General features: G+C 47.3%; 2 protein-coding genes across 2 annotated transcripts; one reads left to right on the top strand and one right to left on the bottom strand.

The window, feature by feature from the left end:
• Positions 1-12,133: 12,133 nt before the first annotated feature.
• Positions 12,134-15,053, top strand: LOC109758059 (uncharacterized). The gene is made up of 8 exons (XM_020316896.4): positions 12,134-12,500; positions 13,495-13,608; positions 13,687-13,755; positions 13,856-13,875; positions 13,954-14,006; positions 14,117-14,147; positions 14,242-14,323; positions 14,576-15,053. Exons 1-8 carry the CDS (start codon positions 12,248-12,250, stop codon positions 14,770-14,772), a joined length of 819 nt encoding a protein of 272 aa, XP_020172485.1. The 5' UTR covers positions 12,134-12,247; the 3' UTR covers positions 14,773-15,053.
• Positions 15,054-15,571: 518 nt separating this feature from the next.
• On the bottom strand, positions 15,572-20,650 carry LOC109758058 (serine carboxypeptidase II-3). The gene is made up of 7 exons (XM_020316895.4): positions 19,769-20,650; positions 19,416-19,678; positions 19,046-19,312; positions 18,773-18,891; positions 16,573-16,665; positions 16,315-16,420; positions 15,572-16,082 (listed from the first exon to the last, which is right to left on the bottom strand). The coding sequence occupies exons 1-7, from the start codon at positions 20,307-20,309 to the stop codon at positions 15,906-15,908; spliced, it is 1,566 nt and encodes a 521-aa protein (XP_020172484.1). The 5' UTR covers positions 20,310-20,650; the 3' UTR covers positions 15,572-15,905.
• Between the last annotated feature and the right edge of the window lie 1,097 nt (positions 20,651-21,747).

Raw genomic sequence — 21,747 nt, 5'->3', positions numbered from 1 at the left:
TTGTCCAGAACTGACTTACTTTGGATGATAAGGCAGGAGGACAATTTCCTGGTCCTTATTCTGTACCATGAAGTTTTGGAGGTAGTCCCTAGCAGTTTCACGCTCAAAGTCGCCGAGACTCAAGAAAGACTCGTGCATGTAGTACGGATCCGCCACATAGATTTGCGAGACTTCTTCTCTCTTCATGACGGAGCTCATATGTAGCGCAAAAAGGCAGACGATTGTAAAATCTAGCCGCCTTGTCAGAAACATCTCAAAGATATGGTCCAACCGCAGGAAGAACACCTCCGCGGGCCGTGTGTCGACGTAGCACTTCCCCTCAGGCACACGAGCCGCGTATGTTGGATATCCTGGATCCTTCGAGGCTAGTAGGCTTTTCTCAGTCGACAGCACATGGTCGTGCAGTCTCCTGAGATCCCCTGATGGTGCCTCCAGCGGTTTCGGCGGTAGCATCAGCTCGCCCGTGAGATGGAACATGGCCGCACCTTTCATGGGTACACGCTCTTCAGAATCCATCGTCTGGCTGCTATGTGCTCTGGCTTGTTTGGAGGCAGCTATCTTCCCTGATCTCTTCCTCTCCTTTTTCTTGGGCACACCTTCCAGACCCTTCCTTAACCCTTACCCTAGTGTTCCCGGGCTAAGTACTGTACGACCCCCGGCTAGTTGAGCCTGTGTTGAGGTGGCATCTTCAGGCGTGTCCTGTGAGGATTTCATGAAGAGAGACTTTTTGCAATCCCTGCTGCGATCTTCCAGTTGCGCCGTTGTCGCTGCCGGTCATGCATTCCATCGTCACCCCTGAGTTCTGATCATCACTGTCAATTGATGGGCATCTCCATAGCCCGTTGATTATCCTCGTCAATATGAGACTTTCTCCTTTTTTGTCTTCTCCTCACAACCTCCATCATTATATTCTATTCCACCCATAGTGCTATGTCCATGGCTCACGCTCATATATTGCATGAAAGTTGAAAAAAGTTTGAGATTACTAAAGTATGAAACTATTGCTTGGCTTTTCATCGAGGTTGTGCATGATGAGAGCATTCTTGTGTGACGAAAATGGAGCATGACCAAACTATATGATTTTGTAGGGATGAACTTTCTTTGGCCATGTTATTTTGAGAAGACATAATTGCTTAGTTAGTATGCTTGAAGTATTAATATTTTTATGCCAATATTAAACTTTTATCTTGAATCTTTCGGATCTGGATATTCATACCACAAATAAGAGAATTACATTGAAAATTATGCTAAGTAGCATGCCACATCAAAAATTCTGTTTTTATCATTTACCTACTCGAGGACGAGCAGGAATTAAGCTTGGGGATGCTTGATACATCTCCAACGTATCTATAATTTTTTATTGTTCCATGCTATATTATATTCTGTTTTGGATGTTTAATGGGCTTTATTATACACTTTTATATTATTTTTGAGACTAACCTATTAACCGGAGGCCCAGCCCGAATTGCTGTTTGTTTTCCTATTTCAGTGTTTCGAAGGAAAAGGATATCAAACGGAGTCCAAACGGAATGAAACATTCGAGAACGTGATTTTCGGAACAAACGTGATCCAGAGGACTTGGAGTGGACGTCAAGCAACCAACGAGGAAGCCACGAGTTAGGGGGCGCGCCCTCCACCCTTGTGGGCCCCTCGTGGCTCCACCGACCTACTTCTTCCTCCTATATATACCTACGTACCCCCAAACCATCAGAGACAGAGCCAAAACCCTATTTCCACCGCCGCAACCTTCTGTACCCGTGAGGTCCCATCTTGGGGCCTTTTCCGGCGCTCCGCCGGAAGGGGCATTGATCACGGAGGGCTTCTACATCAACACCATAGCCTCTCCGATGATGTGTGAGTAGTTTACCTCAGACCTTCGGGTCCATAGTTATTAACTAGATGGCTTCTTCTCTCTCTTTGGATCTCAATACAAAGTTCTCCTCGATTCTCTTGGAGATCTATTTGATGTAACTCTTCTTTTGCGGTGTGTTTGTCGAGATCCGATGAATTGTGGGTTTATGATCAAGATTATCTATGAACAATATTTGAATCTCCTCTGAATTCTTTTATGTATGATTGGTTATCTTTGCAAGTCTCTTTGAATTACCAGTTTGGTTTGGCCTACTAGATTGATCTTTCTTGCAATGGGAGAAGTGCTTAGCTTTGGGTTCAATCTTGCGGTGCTCGATCCCAATAACAGTAGGGGAAACGACACGTATTGTATTGTTGCCATCGAGGATAAAAAAGATGGGGTTTTTATCATATTTCATGAGTTTATCCCTCTACATCATGTCATCTTGCTTAAAGCATTACTCTGTTCCTATAAACTTAATACTCTAGATGCATGTTGGATAGCAGTTGATGTGTGGAGTAATAGTAGTAGATGCAGGCAGGAGCCGGTCTACTTGTCACGGACGTGATGCCTATATACATGACCATACCTAGATATTCTCATAACTATGCTCAATTCTATCAATTGCTCGACAGTAATTCGTTTACCCACCGTAATACTTATGCTATCTTGAGAGAAGCCACTAGTGAAACCTATGGCCCCCGGGTCTATTTTCTATCATATTAATATCCCGTCAACAAGCTATTTCTTTTGTCGTTTACTTTGCTTTCTTTACTTTTAGTCTTTATCATAAAAATACCAAAAATATTATCTTATCATCTCTATCAGATCTCACTTTTGCAAGTGGCCGTGAAGGGATTGACAACCCCTTTATCGCGTTGGTTGCAAGGTTCTTATTTGTTTGTGTAGGTGCGTGGGACTTCAGCGTGGCCTCCTACTGGATTGATACCTTGGTTCTCAAAAACTGAGGGAAATACTTAGGCTACTTTACTGCATCACCCTTTCCTCTTCAAGGGAAAACCACGCAGTGCTCAAGAGGTAGCAGCGAGAGCAAAGGACACACGTGCTTGAGTTGCTGAGGGAGGTTCTGGTGCCCACATGGTACATAAGAAGAACTTCTAGCCCAACAAGTTCAAAAACAACAAGAACAAAACTCAGGGCAAAGGCAAGTTTGATACAAAGAACAAGCCGTCACATTCTACCAACTTCAAGAAGAATTCTCACAAGAAGGGGAAGGGACTTTGCCATGTCTGCGGTGATCCTAATCACTGGGCTTCGAAGTGTCCTAACCGCTTTGAGGAGCGTGAACATGAGAAGAGCGGCAAGTCCGCTAATGTTGTCATCGGTGATACTAATATGAAGGAATCTGGGTACGGTATTCTTCCTACCATCCTTTCAGTATTTCAATCTCCTGATTGGTTAATTGACACCGGTGCCAATGTACATGTTTGTGCTGACGCCTCTATGTTTTCTTCTTACCAGGTCACAGGGACTTCTCCCGTGCTGATGGGGAACGGGTCACATGCCATCACTGGAGGTGTCGGTACAGTCGATCTGAAGTTTACTTCGGGGAAGACCGTGCGTCTGAAGAACGTTCATCTTGTGCCGTCCATCAATAAAAATCTCGTTAGCGGTTCCCGTTTATGTCGAGATGGTCTTAAGTTGGTTTTCGAGTCCAATAAAGTTGTAATTTCTAAGTATGGACAATTTGTTGGAAAAGGCTAAGAGAGCGGAGGCTTGTTCCGCATGTCTTTGTCAGATATTTGCACTAAAGTTATTAATAATTTTTGCCACAATAATGAGTCTGATATTTGGCATTCACGACTTTGTCACATTAACTTTGGTTGCATGACGCGGCTAGCCAATATGAATTTAATTCCGAAAATCTCTACTGTCAAAGGCTCCAAGTGCCAAGTATGTGTGCAAGCTAAGCAACCTCGCAAGTCCCATAAGACTGCAGAGGCAAGAGACTTGGCGCCACTAGAGCTTATACATTCTGATCTTTGTGAGATGAATGGCGTGTTGACAAAAGGTGGAAAGAGATACTTCATGACGTTGATTGATGACTCCACTAGATATTGTTATGTGTATCTTCTGAAATCAAAAGATGAGGCTTTAACTTTCTTCAAAAACTATAAAGCTGAGGCAAAGAACCAACTTGATCAAAAAATTAAACGGCTTAGGTCCGATCACGGTGGAGAGTATTTTTCCAATGAATTTGATCTGTTTTGTGCGGAACATGGTATAATCCATGAGAGGATGCCTCCCTACTCACCTCAGTCAAATGGGGTAGCCGAAATAAAGAACCGAACTCTAACTGATATGGTTAACACCATGTTAGACACATCGGGTCTCTCCAAGGAATGGTGGGGGAGGCACTAATGACTGCATGTCATGTCCTAAACCGAGTTCCCACAAAGCATAAGACCATGACTCCATTTGAGGAATGGGAAAGGAAAAGATTGAAACTCTCTTACCTACGTACTTGGGGTTGTTTGGCGAAAGTCAATATACCGATTCCCAAGAAGTGCAAGCTTGGACCAAAAACCGTGGATTGTGTTCTTCTGGGCTATGCTTTTCATAGCATTGGCTATAGATTTTTGATAATAAAATCTGAGGTATCCGACATGCATGTTGGTACGATTATGGAGTCGAATGATGCAACTTTCTTTGAGGACATATTTCCTATGAAGGATATGTCGAGTTCATCAAATCAAGAGATACCTACTCCATCTAGTGAGGAATTCGTTGTAATTCTTGAACCCACCATTGCGATGGAACACGTTGAGAATCCTGTTGATGGTAACAATGGAAATCCTGTGAGGAGTAAGAGACAGAGGACTGCAAAGTCCTTTGATGATGATTTCATTGTGTACCTTGTGGATGACACACCCAGGACTATTTCAGAAGCATATGCATCTCCTGATGCTGACTACTGGAAGGAAGCTGTTCGTAACGAGATGGATTCCATCTTAGCTAACGGAACCTGGGAGATCACTGACCGTCCTTATGGGTGCAAACATGTAGGATGTAAGTGGGTGTTCAAGAAGAAGCTTAGACCTGATGGTACGATTGAAAAGTACAAGGCACGGCTTGTGGCTAAGGGTTATACCCAGAAAGAAGGTGAAGACTTCTTTGATACTTACTCACCCGTGGCTAGACTGACCATAATTCGGATGCTACTATCACTGGCTGCCTCACATGGTCTTCTCGTTCATCAAATGGACGTTAAGACGGCTTTCCTCAATGGAGAGTTGAAGGAGGAAATTTACATGGATCAACCAGATGGTTTTGTAGTACCTGGTCAGGAAGGAAAGGTGTGGAAGTTATTAAAGTCTTTATATAGCCTTAAACAAGCTCCTAAGGAGTGGCATGAGAAGTTCGAAAGAACATTAACTGTTGCCGGCTTTGTAGTAAACGATGGTGACAAGTGCGTGTACTATCGCCATGGTGGGGGTGAAGGAGTTATTCTTTGTTTGTATGTCGATGACATACTGATCTTTGGAACCAAACTTGATTTAATCAAGGAGGTTAAGGATTTCTTATCTCGCTGTTTTGAGATGAAGGATCTAGGAGTAGCTGATGTTATCTTAAACATCAAGCTATTGAGAGATGAGAATGGTGGGATCACACTGCTTCAGTCTCACTATGTGGAAAAGATCTTGAGTCGTTTTGGATATAGCGACTGCACGCCTTCTCCAACTCCATATGAGCTAGTGTGTTGCTTCAAAAGAATCGACGGATTGCCAGAGATCAACTGAGGTATTCTCAGATTATTGGCTCGCTTATGTATTTGGCGAGTGCCACGAGGCCCGACATCTCTTTTGTTGTGAGCAAGCTGAGTCGGTTTGTGTCAAAACCGGGAGATGATCATTGGCATGCGCTTGAGAGAGTTATGCGCTATTTGAAAGGCACTGCGAGCTATGGGATTCACTACACACTCAAACTGGATATCTGATGCTGATGAGATTAAGGCCACAACTGGTTATGTTTTTACACCTGGTGGTGGCGCTGTTTCCTGGAAGTCTTGCAAGCAGACCATGTTAACGAAGTCAACTATGGAAGCAGAACTCACAACATTAGACACTGCCACTGTTGAAGCAGAGTGGCTTCGTGAGCTCTTGATGGACTTACCTATGGTTGAAAAACTAATACCCCCTATCCTGATGAACTGTGATAATCAAACTGTGATCGTCAAGATAAACAGTTCTAAGGACAATATGAAGTCCTCAAGGCATGTGAAGAGGAGACTAAAATCTGTCAGAAAATTGAGGAACTCCGGAGTTATTACGTTGGATTATATCCAAACGTCGAAAAACTTGGCAAATCCCTTCACAAAGGGTCTATCACGTAATGTGATAGATAATGCATCGATGGAGATGGGTTTGAGACCCACCGCATGAGTTGTCCATAGTGGTAACCCACTCTATGTGATCGGAGACAAGCTGTTGGTCAGCTGAGAGGAGAGTATCCCTATTTTAATTATCCCACTCCGTGAAGATGCAATACTCTCCTGATCTGCATGGCAGGTTGATATTTATCTTAATGTGTTCCAAGTGGCTTATTTGAGTAAGCAGAGATGTTTTCCTGCAGAACATCTCCCGAGGAATACACCTATATGAATTTGACTATTAACGTCGCAGTCTGTGAGAATTGGGTGTTATCTAATAAATTCATGAAAGGCCCTGTAGTATGACGTATACGCTCCACCCGCGGGAAAGCCTTGCGGCAGCCCAGTATCGGTCAAGAATTTGTGTGAAACTAGTCTCGCAGAAAACTTGTAGTTCAAGGCATAGTCCACTATTCAAGTTGTGATCTAGTGTAGCATAAAACTCTAAGTGAAAGTTCAACTTCACAGTCTCCACTAAGCACCGGTATATAAACAATGTTTTGGAACTAAATGATGAGATGTGCCAATGAGACTTTGTGGGGGATTGTTGGAATTTTGTTAGTAGGCCTTTGGCCCAAAGCCCAACTAAAATTCTGAAATTCTCTTGGCACATTCATGCACACATGTGAGTGGAGTGAGTGAGACTAGAATTTAGTCCCACCAAGGAAGTTGAGAGAGACTTGCACCTCTTTATAAGGTGAACTCTTCTACCACTTGTATGAGCATCGAGAAGAGGAGACCTACACGTACGCTCCTCCTCATCGCTCGCCTCGTCACGCCACGCCACGCCTCGCCTCGTCACGACACGCCGCGGGTTGCGGGATTGAGCCGAGTCGATGACTATGCACGTTCGTGACGACTCGGACGTGGGGTTTACTCCCACGACCTACCCGGCCCGCACTATATAGTCAGGCAGACGTCTACCCTAGCCGCCGCGGCTTCGTATGGTTTCGCACAACCGTTCCAGATCATTGCGCCGCCAAAGTCTTTTCCATCCCTCCTTTCGGCGTGCACCGGGAGAAGGGACAGCAGGCCTCCGGAACCTCGCCTCTCGTGATCCTGTACGGGAGAGGGGCAATCAGGTTTTTGGGGAGCGCACTCGCGCGACTGCCGGCAGCGACGACTTCGCCAACGATGACTTCTTCCTCGACCTCGGCAACCTCATCCTCGACGACATGGGCGACAACGTCAACGCCGGCGGTGCTGCTCCCGCTGCACCGTATGTGATTCTATCCTTCATGTTCGAGATCGTAGTAGAACTCATGTTTCTAGTATGTGCCCTAGACATGATCTGTTCATCTACTATGCTAGTTCGCATGATTAGTTTAATCTCTGCTATTGCTGTCATGATTTATCTTCTGTGTATTCGGATTAAATCATTTGCTCATATTTCCAACACAAGGAGCAGTCAGCGGGGAGCGCCTATGGTGGTCCGTGTGCGCTGCACTTCCGGCGTTTCGTGAATCTGCTGGTGCAGAAGTCAGCCGACGGCGTCTACTCGCTGCGCCGCATCGACGCGGCCAATCATCTTTTCTACCCGTCAATGGAAGAAGCTGAAGAGTCGGCAGCGAACGACGAGAAGAAGAAGAAGAAGAAACACAAGACCTTGCGGCGGCTGCCTGACCCGATCGCGAGCTACGACCCGTCCCCCACCGGCGTCCTGTCCCCTGGCCTGGAATGGTTCGAGCTCTTCACGCACCGCAGCGGCGCCGGCGAGGGTCGGATTGTCCACTCCAACAAGGCCGGCAACACCGCCATGTTGGACGCCGACAAGTCCCTCTACCTCACGCTGCCCGGCCTCTCCCAGGCCAAAGGCACGAGCCCCGCGAGCTTCTCCGTCGCCCACCCGGGCAGCGACCAGGACAGCCTCTACGTCATGCAGAGGCACCCTGACCAATCTGTCGCCCAGGCTCGGTTCTCGCCCGACCCCGGCGAGTGCCCCCGCTCCTGCTTCGAGGTTCTTGAGTGGCTGGGCTTCACGGCCGGCGGAAAACGCCACCACCTATGCGCCGTGGACCTCTCCGCCATGGATGGCCAAGCTGCACCCACATGGCAGTACGTCTGGGACAATGCCACCCTGCCTGGCGAGAAGAATTGGTATCCTCTGCTTTTCAGGCTCATCATCAACATGGGTGACAACAGGTTTTGCGTGGCCAAGCTCATCGCTGATGATGAAATGGGCAGGCAGTTTGCCGTGCTTGCCGGCGTAGAGATCGAGCGTGGCCAAGACGGCCACAGCCTCCGGATGGTCCAGCACAAGCGCACTCGTTACGTGTTCAAGAATGACATCACTGTCAACTGGGTGCTCTGAATATTCTTGCCTGGATTCGATCTCCATTACTGTTGCATCCCTGTCCATTCCCTATTATCTGTAAGAAATTGGACTATTGGGTTGAACAATGAATTATTATTTTCTTGGAGTATGACCAGCAATCTCTCTCACTTCACGTCCTGAAAAAAAAAAGAAACATGTCAGTTCATGTTTTTCTTCAACGGATCAAGCTCTCTCACTTTAAACTGATTTGAAATCTGTTAAAAACGTATTTGAATTTGAAAAAATAATCATTCCATTAATTTAAAATAAAAGTTTCTCATTTCCAAGAAACTGTTTTCATATTTTTCAAAAACCAATTTCACTCATTTTTCTTTGATTGGCGAGCTGCTTGCATCTGAAATCACAAATCTGAACTTTTGAGTTCTCTAGCACACAAACATGAATGAATAATTACCTTTTGCATACCAAGGCCTTTTATTTTCTCCCTGTGTAAAAAAGGATTTGGACCTAGTGTGTGATGGTTGGAGGATTTCAGAGTGAAAAAAAAGAGGTCTCTGCTGAGAAAGGAAAATGCTCCTCTGCTATGGGCAGCATCTGCTCCAATTCTCTAGACTGTGCACCGGACTTCCAAGGTTAAAACCCCATGTGCACTACCCAGTGCGACAATATAATGTTGCATAGGAACATGAATAGTTAGTTTTTGGTTCAAGTAGTGCTGTCTCCACTAGACTAGAGATGTACACCATTGCATTTTCCAGAGAGACAAGCGAGTTTCATTAATTTAAAGAAAATCTACATTATAAAAAAAAGATCTCAACATACAAGTAAAACAAATTTTGTGAAGTGCCTTTTGTATTGTTTTTGGTCAGTGCAGTTGTTCGGTTACTGCGACATTAAAATTGCCACTTTTTATATCACTTGCATACTGCTATCATACCTATTATCTGCCTACACAAATTAGCCACTCCAAGAAAATTTGGGCGTTAAATAGTGAAAAAGGAAAAGATAAACACCTTCTATTTTGGTTTGGCAGAATTTTTTGAGGAAAACCATATATTAATTTTCACTAGATAACCCTTCTTTGCACATGAGATCGGGAAGATGAGTAGAAACGCCTATTTCTATCAGTATGTCTCCCTATCTTCTGGCAGTAGCAGCAAGCACATTGGGCGAAGATGGTTTGGCTGATTTTAACGCTCATGAGAAGAAAAAAAAGTAAGATAGAAATTTGGGCTACTGTCCACATGCTCCTGTACCCGTCCTATTGTCCTAACGTAGCTGATACTTGTGAATCTACGAGAGAAACCGCTATTTCAGCTAGAAATATTCCCTCCGTCTCATAATATAAGAATGTTTTTCAAGCGAAGTACTTTCTAATAATGATGTTCATCGTTGTCCTGCTGGTCAGCTAGTAGGTCTATGGCTCCAAGTTTTCAGGTTTGTCCCAGGCATTTCTCTAACAGTAAAACTCTTACTAGAGACAACTGGCTACAAGAAAAAGGGTGAAACTACCAATATTATGTTGAATAAACAACCACTCATGTGATTTTATAATGTCATACACCTGCGGAAATCCCTTTTGGAGCTCGGGCTCCAGTGAGGCCTCCAAATTCAAATTTGAAATTTCATCAGAATTCGTATTTTTACATTTCAAAAAATTCTGGAAACAAATACAGATAGAAATGAAGGCATAACACACATGTGTGTAAATTTTCATCTCAAAATACATTGAAATGAGGGCTGTGCAAAAAAGACAAATCTGGGACTGCTTAACACATGATACTATTCATCCTCCTAGGCCATGAATTTGTCTTTTTTGTACAGGTCGCAACTCAAGGTATTTCATCCTTACATACACGCATATTTTTTGTTCAGAATTTTTTGAACTATACAAGTTTGAATTAGAATTTTTCAAAAATAAAGGCCTCCATGGAGCTCAGCCTCCAAAACGCCTCTCTCCATATACCTGTAAAGTTATTTTTTAGCACATTTTGAACTATACATTGAGTCTGCTCTCCTTTTCAACAAATTAGAAAGGTTTGGATTATAATAACAAGAAAAAAGTGATTTTCATACTGTTTACCTTCGCTTTGTGCTGTCACATCCCAATTTTTTCCCTAATTTTACTATGTGCAATTAGAAGAATTGTATTCATAATTTCACTGCATATTTGGAATTTGAGAATCAAACTTGACCATTTCTTAAACCCTTAGTCAAGCTGGGGTTTAATTAGTGGCCATAATGATTCCCCCCGCATAAAGTTTTCCAAAATTGCATAAAGGGGCAAGAAAGTAATTTCCTAAGATTAATATTTGCCCTATTTCTCTTGAGTGATCAAAGGTTTGAAGTAGTTGAATTGGGCAATTCAAACTATAAGTAATTCCTGGGTGAAAAGGAGAAATAGGAAAACAGAAGAAAAAATAATCAAATATGAACTATTAAAAAGCCCATAAAGAAGTGGCAGAAAATAGTTGTCAGAACCCCCCCCCCCCCCCCCCCAATGTTCACCCGGTCACAAATATTCCAAAAATAATTTTGAACAAGTTTGCTATTTGAAGAAAAATCAAAATAAAATTGAATTTACAGAGAAAACCAGAAAAGAAAAGAAAACCTGCGAGGCCAGCCCAACTAAACCTACGCTCGCCCGCAACCCATCTAGCCCCGGACGCTTCTCTCTCTCACCGACACGCTGGACCCACCCGGCCGCTTCCGCCCACGTCGCACGTATCGCACGACTCGGCCACACCCAAGCCCTCCGGCCCTGTCCTTTAAATACTCCGGCGCCCTCTCTCGAAACCCCCACTCAATACCACGGGAGTGCCACCAGGCCGCACCACGTCCAACTCCGCCACTGTCGTTAGATCGCCTACACATTTTCGACGAGCTCATCGACCCATTCGACCAGCCGCCACCACGATTGCATTCCACGACGACCTACGCATCTCCTGGACATCATCCGCACGCCCAACGACAACGAGAGTGTCGATTTCCCTGAGCCTCGCCACCGCCGCTCACGTCATGTCTCTCAATTGCATCGTGTTCACTAATGCTTACTCCAAGTCTCACCATTATTATTCAAATCTTGAATTTGAGTGGTATAAATACTTCCTACGTGTAAAAACAACAATTATATATTTTTTAACAGTTTTGCTAAGTCTCAATTGATGTTGCATGCCTTTGATCTTGCATGAAGATCAGTGCAAAATTTTATTCTTAATTTTTCTCTCTTTCTTATATACTACTCCCTCCGTAAACTAATATAAAAACGTTTAGATCACTACTTTACAAAGGGAGTATGTCTTGACTAAGACCTAGCCGCATCTTTTTTTAATGGAAGAAAAACAAGGTGCAGTCGCTGCCGAGTAGACATTAACACGGCCGGACATCACCGATTTAAAGTCAGTCACCGAAAATGTGGGAGAAAATTCGAGCCACAAAATCGCGGTAACAGCCACCGAAAACGAGACCATCGGAAAAGTCAGCAAATGAGAAGGAAACGGAGAGATTTCGAGACGCAATTGGGAAAATAAAATGCGCATCGGCTGGCGACGACGGCGACGTGTGGAGTGGTGGCGGCTGGTCCCAAGCTCGGGCACACCGGTACCGATGCCGATGCTCCTCCCACTCCCCCCAGCCCAGCTCACCTAATACGCTCTCCTCTCCCTCTATCCACCCCCACCTCCCTCGACCCGCTCGCTCGCTCGCCCGCGCCTCGCTCCGTCCCCGGGCGATGTCGTCGTCGTCGCCGCCGCTGTCGCCTCGCGGGGCGGAGGAGGAGGAGGAGGGGGGCGCCAGGAGCGGCGGCGGCGTTGGCGGCGGCACGGTGTTCAGCTACGGGGAGGCGGGGTACTGGGACGCGCGCTACGTGGAGGAGGGCGGCGCGCCCTACGACTGGTACCAGCGCTACGCCGCGCTGCGCCCCTTCGTCCGCCGCTCCGTGCCGCCGGACTCGCGCCTCCTCATGATCGGCTGCGGCTCCGCGCGTACGTCCTCCCCCCTCCCTCTTCCGCTCTCCTCCTGCCGGTTGCCTTGATTGCTCCGTTGAGACGAGACTGCGCTCGCCTAGTGTTCGAACTGGAGTAGCCGGCGTGTTGGTTGCGCTCGTCGTGGCGGTACTCGCGCATTCGTCTCTCGTTTCCAGAAGTAGAAATTTCCTTTCCTTTTCCTCTCCGCCTTTTCAGGCTCTGTTCAAATAGGTGCTTGATTGTGATTTGTGAATGGGGGTGATTGGCACAGACCAGCGAGTGAGCGAGCGATCTTTTGGATTAGCTGCTTGCACAGAGCACTGTCAGCGTCTGTTGGGATCGAAATTGCTGTCACGGCAATAGTCTCTGGATAGCTCCTCGGCTAGCTGCATCTATTAGTATATAACAACATGGCAATCAGATAATGTCGTTCTATCAGTCCACAGGCTGACATGTATCACTTCCAGTAATAATCTGATAATTATACTCTGGATGGGATAATGTGCTATGGTCTACAGTTAGGCAATCTGTGAATTGATAGGGTTGTGATGTTGATGCCACACAAAATCAGTGGGGCATGCACAGTGTGTAAGTTAATTTTTCAGAGGGACTTGCAACCAAACATCTGAATTCTGGAACCAGCACACCTCTGTATGATAATCCAAACCGGAACCAACCTTGGTTCCACTTGTTGCCCAGTAACTCAAAGTTGCTCTGGGATTTTAGTATTATGGTGCAAACCATCTGTGCTGCATCGACGCGTTAAATGCTTATGCACTTGGTTCCACATTTGATTTTCACTACTTGTATGAACGTTGTGTCCTATTGTGTCACATTAGTCATAGTTTCGTTACAGATATTTCAATGCTTATGCATACACACTAGGGGTTGGGTTTTGCACCCTCGATGGGCTGATCTTGATAGAGTTTAGGATGCGCTTCTGAATCTAGGCTCGATGATTACACTCCCTGTGCTAATTTTAAATTTTCTCCCCGTGCTCTGCTGTTCGTAGTTATGTCAGAGGATATGGCCGCTGATGGCTACATGGAGATAATAAACATTGACATTTCTTCGGTTTTAATTGAGATGATGAGGAAGAAGTACTTCGATCTTCCACAGCTACAATGTATCCTTAAATATTTTACATTCCCTCTTTGTCCGGGAAGTGCAATCTAGTGTCTGTTGATTTCCTTATGAGCTGTAGACATGCAAATGGATGTTAGAGATATGAGTAAATTCTCTGACGAATCATTTGATTGTGCCATTGATAAAGGTGTGAGTTTCTTCATGCTACAGTGGCTTTCTAAAAAGTATTGAGTCTATTGACAACACTTTGCTTAATGTCTTTTGTTCTTTTTGTGCATTTCTTAAAGGTACTTTGGACTCTTTGATGGTAAGTAGGTAGCATTCTGTCATTGTTTCTTTTCCTTAATTTGGTACTACTTCAACATCGCGGTCTTTCTGCTTCCAGTGTGGTGTGGAGGCTCCTCTCAGCGCAGCTCAGATGGTCCTGGAAGTGGACAGGTTCTTAATACTTTGACCCCCATTGAAGCATCACATACAGCCTCATTTACACCTCTATATTGTTAAGTTCAGCATTCCTGCATTCTTATCAGTGTATCTTCTGATTGTAGGCTACTTAAACCAGGGGGAGTCTTTATGTTGGTACGAGTTTGAATAAGTTTCTTCATAGTGCAGATTTAATATGTCATTTCCTGCCACTGATTATAACGATCAATTTTTGTTTCTGAACTGCTAGATAACTTATGGTGATCCATCAGCGCGAATTCCTCACCTGAACCAACCAGTATGCAGTTGGAAAATTGTACTGTACATTCTGCGTACGTATTAGTATTATGTCAATTCGCATATACGTTCAATTTTGGTCCGCAATGTTGAAACTTTCCCTGCTTAATAAAAATAGAATATCTGTTTGCTTGCTCATGAATAGGGTTTGCCCCACGTTTTGTGTACATTCGAGCTTTAACTTGTGTAGTCAACACCACTGAATTTCTCAGTAGTGTAGTTAGTAAGAACTTTACTTATAAGATTAGAACAGAACTTTAGCATGATCATTTTTTAATGCATTGCAGCAAGACCTGGATTCAAGGGAAACATAAGAAGATCTGTCTTCGACCCTGTTCCACTTACTGAGAGTGGTAGATTGCCTGAGGGCTTTGTTCTGGAGGATCCTGACTCTCATTATATTTATGTCTGCAAAAAGGGCCAAGAATTAACAGGGATAGATTCTCCAACGTTAAGCCACTTGAAGTTGCAAGATTCCGAGTGAGCTGTAGGATAATTCATCTCACAATATTTGTGCATTGTTGTGATCCTTACAAGATCAAACAGCGTGATGCTGCCACCATTATGGCCATCCAAAAATAGAAAGTGTGCCTTTGCACGAGTATAATTTTTTTCAGTGATCTTGTAAGAATCATCAAGTTATTATATTGTGTTACCACTGGTTGTAATGCGGTGCTGGAAGGAGGATATGATTGTTTGGCACATTTGAGGAACAGAATTTGTCCCAGTTTCATTCTCTGTGGAATAGGAAAGAAATTGCCATTATTTGTTGATTGTATTTTTGTTTGCGTGGAAGTAAAAACACTATCAGTTTGTTGAAGGAGTATATTCATGTGGTATGTTCTGGGTTTCTAGGTATCTACTGTTTCTGCAAAAAAATCTTGTTGCTCATGCCTTGAGATATGTGAGGCGTAGTCAGATTGCAAGTTGCTGTGCTTTTGTTATGCTTCTTAGCACATGTAAGGCAAATATTCAGACTTTGTAGTGTCGATTCTTTGTTACCAAGATGTAAGTTTCATTCTCCTGGTTAGTCATTGTAACACATGGAGGCCCCAGCTTTTCGGCATGCGAGTTTGGCAATCACTGTTCAGGCGATAAATTACATCATACATACTTTATATCTATGTGAAACCATTTTGCAGGCCTGCAGTTGCATGATCTGCGAAACATGTGGTTTGATACTTTGATGGCTTTCTATATCTTACTTCACTTGATTTTTCTTATTTCTTGTACTGAATGAAATTGATACAGCAACTGAAACCATGCAGCTTGTGATTACAGAGTTTACAGTATCCCCTGGTTTGGGACCAACATATAAATTTCATTCTCCTGGTAAGTCACTGTAACACAAGGAGGTGCAGCATCCTTTGGTGGCACCAGTATTGCAACATGCCATTTTGGCATAGATCTTCAGACTTAACGGATTACACCATACAGTTTCCTATCTATATGGAAGCATTTGCTGACCTTCAGTTACAGGGTCTGCGGAGCGCAAGGGTTGATGGCTTTCTGTGTCTAACTTTACTTGATTTTGTTTGTTTCTTGTACTGAATCAAATGATACAACCTGCGAAGCTGCTGGTGTGCTATTTTTAGTGTAAAAACTTCTTTTCTTTTGCTAATCTTGTTCGCATTCTTTGCAGTCAGGGAGAGCTTTGCCTGTGAGGAAATTCTGGACAAGCACAAGGGCTTGCCGCGGCTGGTAGCTGGGGACCTCATGGCCTGCTCCTCTGACAGTTACCAAGCTGAGATCACCCTTGTACTGCACAATGTATCCACCCACCTCTCCGGCACCCTGCATTCATAAGATCGAACAGATCATTATATTTACCGAGTCCGAGCAAAAGCAGGTAATAATCATGATGTGACAGCTTCAAGTTTTAAGATTCTCCCGAGTTTATCATCGGTTTCGAACCATTTCCGTGCACTTCTTTAGCAACTGAGTTATGAAAGTTCACCGCAACTTGTTTGTTAGCTTGTTGCAGTGAACAGACTTGGGAAGGGAAGAGGAGAGTGCAAGTGAGCACCTTGGTGCTGCTGAACCATGGCCTCCATTTTGCCGCCACTGGGAGCTGGAGCTGGTTGACAGAGAGTCTACTGGAAGTGACGGGCACTCTCCCGTCAGTGTCTCCACTGCAAACAAAAGGTCAGTGGCCATTATTTTCAGCATTTCACTTCTATTCTGGAATGTCGCATCACAGACTCTAATTAAGTAGTACTCCCTCTGTAAAGAAATATAAGATCATTTAGATAACTAGTAATCTGAAAATGCTCGTGATGCACACCTGTAAACCCAGACTCTGATGTTGTTCTTCATCAGCTCCCGGATAATAGGCAGGACTGTTTTGGCGCTGTCGACCCAGCGTGTCAAGACGTCACTGAAAACAAAATAGGATGGAGTATTTTGCGAATTACGCCATGGTCCGAAGAAGAAGAAAAAAAAAATGTGATATAGATTGAAAGGATGTGATTGCACATGGGACACCCAGTCATCCGCATGGGCAACTAGCAAGATGAAAACAGAATCCCTAATAATTCAACCGCATGTTGCGCAAAAGCATGTGCACAGACTTAAAGAAAGCAAGAACATATGGTGGTAGTTGCAGTTCGCCATGTGCACTGGGATCACGCCATGAATATAGGAAGAAAACTAAATGATCAGACGATGCAGGTGATAACACCGTCAGATGTTGGTATGAGCGTATCTTTCCTCGAGAACACGCAATATTAACTAGAATACTCAGATGGAGCTCGTACCACGCATGCCCTATCTTCTCACTTGTTTATTATTACAACTCGAAGAGAATTGCCTCACGGCGAAAGCACTAATCTCCAGGAATTTGGACGCAAACTCGCTGATCTACATCTAGATCATGTGCGGCAAGTTTGAGCAACCAACCAGCCTTTGCTGCATGCTGGTATTAAATTACCACATTGCTTACAAGTTTGCATCTACTTTCTTGTGATGCACCTACCTACCTACTACACCGTCCATGCACGCCGGGGGGGCATACACACAATATATAGTTACTGGATCATCTAGATTTTGTAGCGTAGCGTAGGATATTGGTAGGACAAAGTGTTGGTCTAAACTCTAAACTGGTCTGGCAGATGAACGCTTTTCGTGCGAGGGTATTGATTAGTGTGGTGTGTGTCTAGCGTGAGCAAGGGTTCATTGGAATCAATCGATATATGATTGCCTCCTCCTCCAGGTTGTGCAGCACGCTAAAGCAAACGACCCGGTTAGTACTTAGTAGTTGAGGCATGTCGCACAAAAGAAACCCCAATAATGGAGTGCCATGTCGACCCCTGATTGGGTTTCCTCCATCGGCCGGTCTCAGCTTGATTGTGCGCCGCACTGTGCTCTCAGATCATCACTAACACACACTTGTGCCGCCGTTGCCTAAGGGATGATGCAAGCGACGGCCGCCGGCGCACTCCTCAACCAGGACGCCTGCCGGGTATGAGGCCGCCGCAGCCACCTGCCATCAATCCATCTTCAGAGTTGTACTGCTGCATCTACCTTGCCCGGTCTAGCTGTCGTCCACGCCACCACGACGCCAGACAACGCCACCATCCTGCGCTCGTCCATCAACACATGCCCAGCAGCAAGACCCCGCTGCTCCATGCCGCTGAGACCCCCCATTGTCGACGTGTCAGATGCAACGCCGCTCCTCCTTCGCGAACACCACCTGCTACCACTGGTCCTATCCCCTCCACCTGTAGATCCTCTGCACTCCCAACCGAGCCTCAGTGCCCCTGACGACACCTCCAGGAAGGTCACGACGCAAAAAGCGCCGCTGCCGCCAGATCCGAAAAGGATTGAAGGTTTTCACCCGGCCGGGGATCGGGGTAGGTAGATTGGGCCCTCAGCTGCGCCTTCATGAAGGAAAGCGGCGCCCATGGGCGTCGCCGCCGCCGGGCCAGCTAGACTGGCCAAGGTTTCCCCTGGACCCAAAGTACACCACCAAGGCTCACCACCACCGGAGCCTGCAGCCGCAAACCACCGGGACGACGATAGAGGCAGCAGGAGAAAGGGGAACCTCCAGATCTGACGCAACGGAGAACCGCGCCATGGCCGGACTCCACCAACGACCCGCCACCCGCACGGCCGAGTACGCTGGCCAGCGTCGCCTGCAGACGTCTCCAGCCGATGGACGACGCCGCCTCGCTGATAGGGTCGCCACCCAAGGATCCGCAGGCCGCCGATGCGATACTCCGGCCCGCAGGCCGACGGGATCGATCCGGGCGCCGAGATCCCCGCCGCCACCTTCCCCGGCGTCCGCGCGGGCTTTGCCGGCGGCCGTCTCCGGCGGCGGCGAGGGACGGAAGGGGGGTGAGCGGAGGCGGGCGGCGAAAGATCGGATCGCCCCCGAGTTTACGTAAATAAATCAGAGAGGAGTCTCCAGGTCTCTGAATTGTACTGTGTGAGATGCATGGTGGGGCGAGTAGGATGGGTGTAGTGTATGTAGGTGGCATACATACCTGCAGGCTGACCAGGGGTGGTCGAGGCGGGTGACGTTGGCGTGCATCGCCTTCTGCACGTCCGGGCGGTTGAGGTACGCTTCCACGTAGTAGTCCGTGCACGGGTCAAAGTTGTCGATCTGGCCACACGTAGAACCCAAGCAAACTTCATTACTAAAACCAATCAACATCCCTATGATGATCTAACGAACTAGCCTCATCGATCATTCAGCACTTAGCACTGGCAGTACGGTGCTGCCACTGTACCGGCTGTGGTGTCACGTACGTACGTACCGAGGGGGCGATGGGCGGTGTGACGAGCTTCTCCGACTGGCAGTTGGGCGCGTAGATGTTGTAGATGTCGATGTCCCGGAGGCTCTCGCTGGCCTCGTCCGACGCGTCGTAGCAGAGCGCGCTGGGCGCCGCGCCGGCGCCGGCGGCCGTGAAGTTGCAGTTCTTGTTGATGCCGGCGGCCGTCTCGTCGGAGATGAGCGCGTGCGTCCAGAAAAAGTCGTACATGCCCTTGCTGTCCGTCCAGTCGTTGATCACCGCGTTCCCAATCTGTTTCACACCACACGTCCCACCCAAACCGGCCGTCGTCAGGAGTGACAGGACTGAGGTGTGTGGCCGGCCGGATTATGCCATTAATTAACTACTCTCTTACCATGATGCCTTTGAGGTTGATGGCCGGGGAGGCGTGGCGGAGGATGGCGTGGGCCAGCTGCGGCACGTAGTGGCCGGCGTAGCTCTCGCCGGTGATGTAGAACTCGCGGCCCTTGTACTCCGGGAACCGCTCCATCCAGTTAGCCAGGAACAGGTACGCGTCCTCCGCCGTCCGGTTGTCCCCGCTCCGGCCGTAGTCCGCCGTCGTGTTCGAGTACGAGTACCCCACCCCCGCCGGGCTCTCCAGGAACAGCACGTTCGCCGCTGCACCATATATTAATTGCCCGGTCGATCACTTGTCAGCTCCTCAATGGCTTTCAGGCCGGAGAACTCGAGAGCGTGGTGACTGCGTACCGTGGTTCCAGGAGTAGGGGTTGCGGTAGAGCGTCTTGCCGTCGCTCATGACGCGAAACGGGCCGAGCTCCTCCATGGCGCCGTACCCCAGCGACGAGCACCCCGGGCCGCCGTTGAGCCAGAGCAGGAGCGGCTTGCCCTTGGACGACGACCCGTCACCGTTGCCGCCGACGGCCTCGGCGAGGTAGTAGAACAGCGCGCGCCCGGCCGCCGGGTCCACCGTCACGTACCCGGCGTACTGTGAGAAGTCCACGCCGCTCGGCTGCCCGGGCAGCGCCTCCACGCGGTCGGCCTCCTTGCGCCCGGCCTCCGCCGCAGCCGCCGCCGGCGCGGGTCTACCCGTCGCTTTCGTCGTCGTCTCCTCCTCCTCCACGGCCGCCAGCGACTCCCAGGACACGCGGGAAGACGGCGACCCGCGCAGCCGGTTCAGGTAGTCGCCCTGCCGCGTGCGCCGCGGCTTCGCCGCCGCCGTCGTGCCGGGGCCCAGCGCGAGGCATTGCACCGCCACCAGCAGCAAGAGTGCCACCACTGTGCTCTTCATGGCGCGCGCCAGCACTGTACGATCGGACGGTCGTCGGAGCGAGCTAGAGCACGCTGGACTGCACTGAGGACGGCGGACGTCTGCGTCGATCTGGCCTGGTATTTATAGGGCGGGAACCCGGAGGCTACCAATTGAATTTGGACGTGGGATAAATGGTGACAGGTAGGAGCCCGCCGGTGGCACACGGTTCTCATCCGATACAAGATAGATCATCCATTGGATCCGTCCATGCGTCCACTAGGCACATGCTTTCATGCTAATGAATTTCCTCCGTTGATCCCCGGCCACTTGCTGTTAGTCTGGTCCTCGAGAGAGAAGGGAACAGTGAAGTTGCAACTTGCAAGTCTCTCGTACTTGAAAACACACGCAAGGTTATGCGGTTCTTTTTCCTTCCACACCACCTACGTTTTCGATTTTATCGTCCCCCCCCCCCCCCCCCCCCCCCCCCCCCCCCCCCCCACCGGTTTTCCTTAAGAACCATCTTTTCTTTGATAAATCGATCAAAAAACATGTGTGCCTTGTCGCAGCGCACGGCCAATTATAGTGTTTTGTCAAAGACCACTTTGCATGTCGTCGATGAGATAAAGGTTGAGGTTGATGGTTTCTTCATCGGAACCCATCGATTTAGTTAAACCAATCGTGCACTTAATTTCATCGCAGACGCCGCTGTCAAGAAACTAATAAGCACTCGTTCGTTGGGTTAGGAAGGAATCTTAGGTGGTCTTGTCGGTACAAATCGTGGATTGTGCGCAGACGACGTCGATTTGACCGATCCACTATTGAAAGTTGAGAAGACCCATCTCATCGCCAGAAGAAAGATCTTCTCACGCACGGTTGCCTCTGCTTAATGAAAGAACGAGCCTGCCGTGTCTTGTCTTGATATAATCACACACGGATGATATGGATGAGTCTTAATCGGTCAGCCTCAGCGGCGTCGTGATCAGTCATAACCATCTAGAAGACCAGAGGTGTTCACCCATTCAGCCAAATAATAATGACAAGGGGAAACATATTCTTAGTCCAATCAATCATCACAGTGCCTCAGTCAGAGTCAGTCTTTACGCAGACGATGCTGCCCTATTCATGAATCCTGTCCGAGCTGAAGTGGCTGCTCTTCAATCCATCCTTGCAGCCTTTGGCAAGATCTCCGGCCTCTGCACAAATTTCAGCAAATCAGCAGCATACCCAATTGCATGTGAGGACCATGTGATTGAGGAGGTTCTAGCTGAGTTTGAGGGCGAAATAAGCTCCCTCCCGTGCAAGTACCTTGGGATGCCTCTGAGCATTCGCAAGCTTCGGAGGGTGGATTTTCAAGTGCTCATTGATAAAATCGCAGCAAAGCTTGCGGGCTGGAAGGGAAAATTACTTAACAGGATGGGACGGCTGGCTCTCATCAACTCGGTGTTAACCTCCTTGACCACGTACTATCTGACAATTT

The sequence above is a fragment of the Aegilops tauschii genome, chromosome 2 (assembly GCF_002575655.3).
Source record: "Aegilops tauschii subsp. strangulata cultivar AL8/78 chromosome 2, Aet v6.0, whole genome shotgun sequence".
NCBI classification, from domain to species: domain Eukaryota; kingdom Viridiplantae; phylum Streptophyta; class Magnoliopsida; order Poales; family Poaceae; genus Aegilops; species Aegilops tauschii.
The sequence above is the reverse complement of the archived record's forward strand: the minus strand, read 5'-3'. Positions and strand labels throughout refer to the sequence as shown.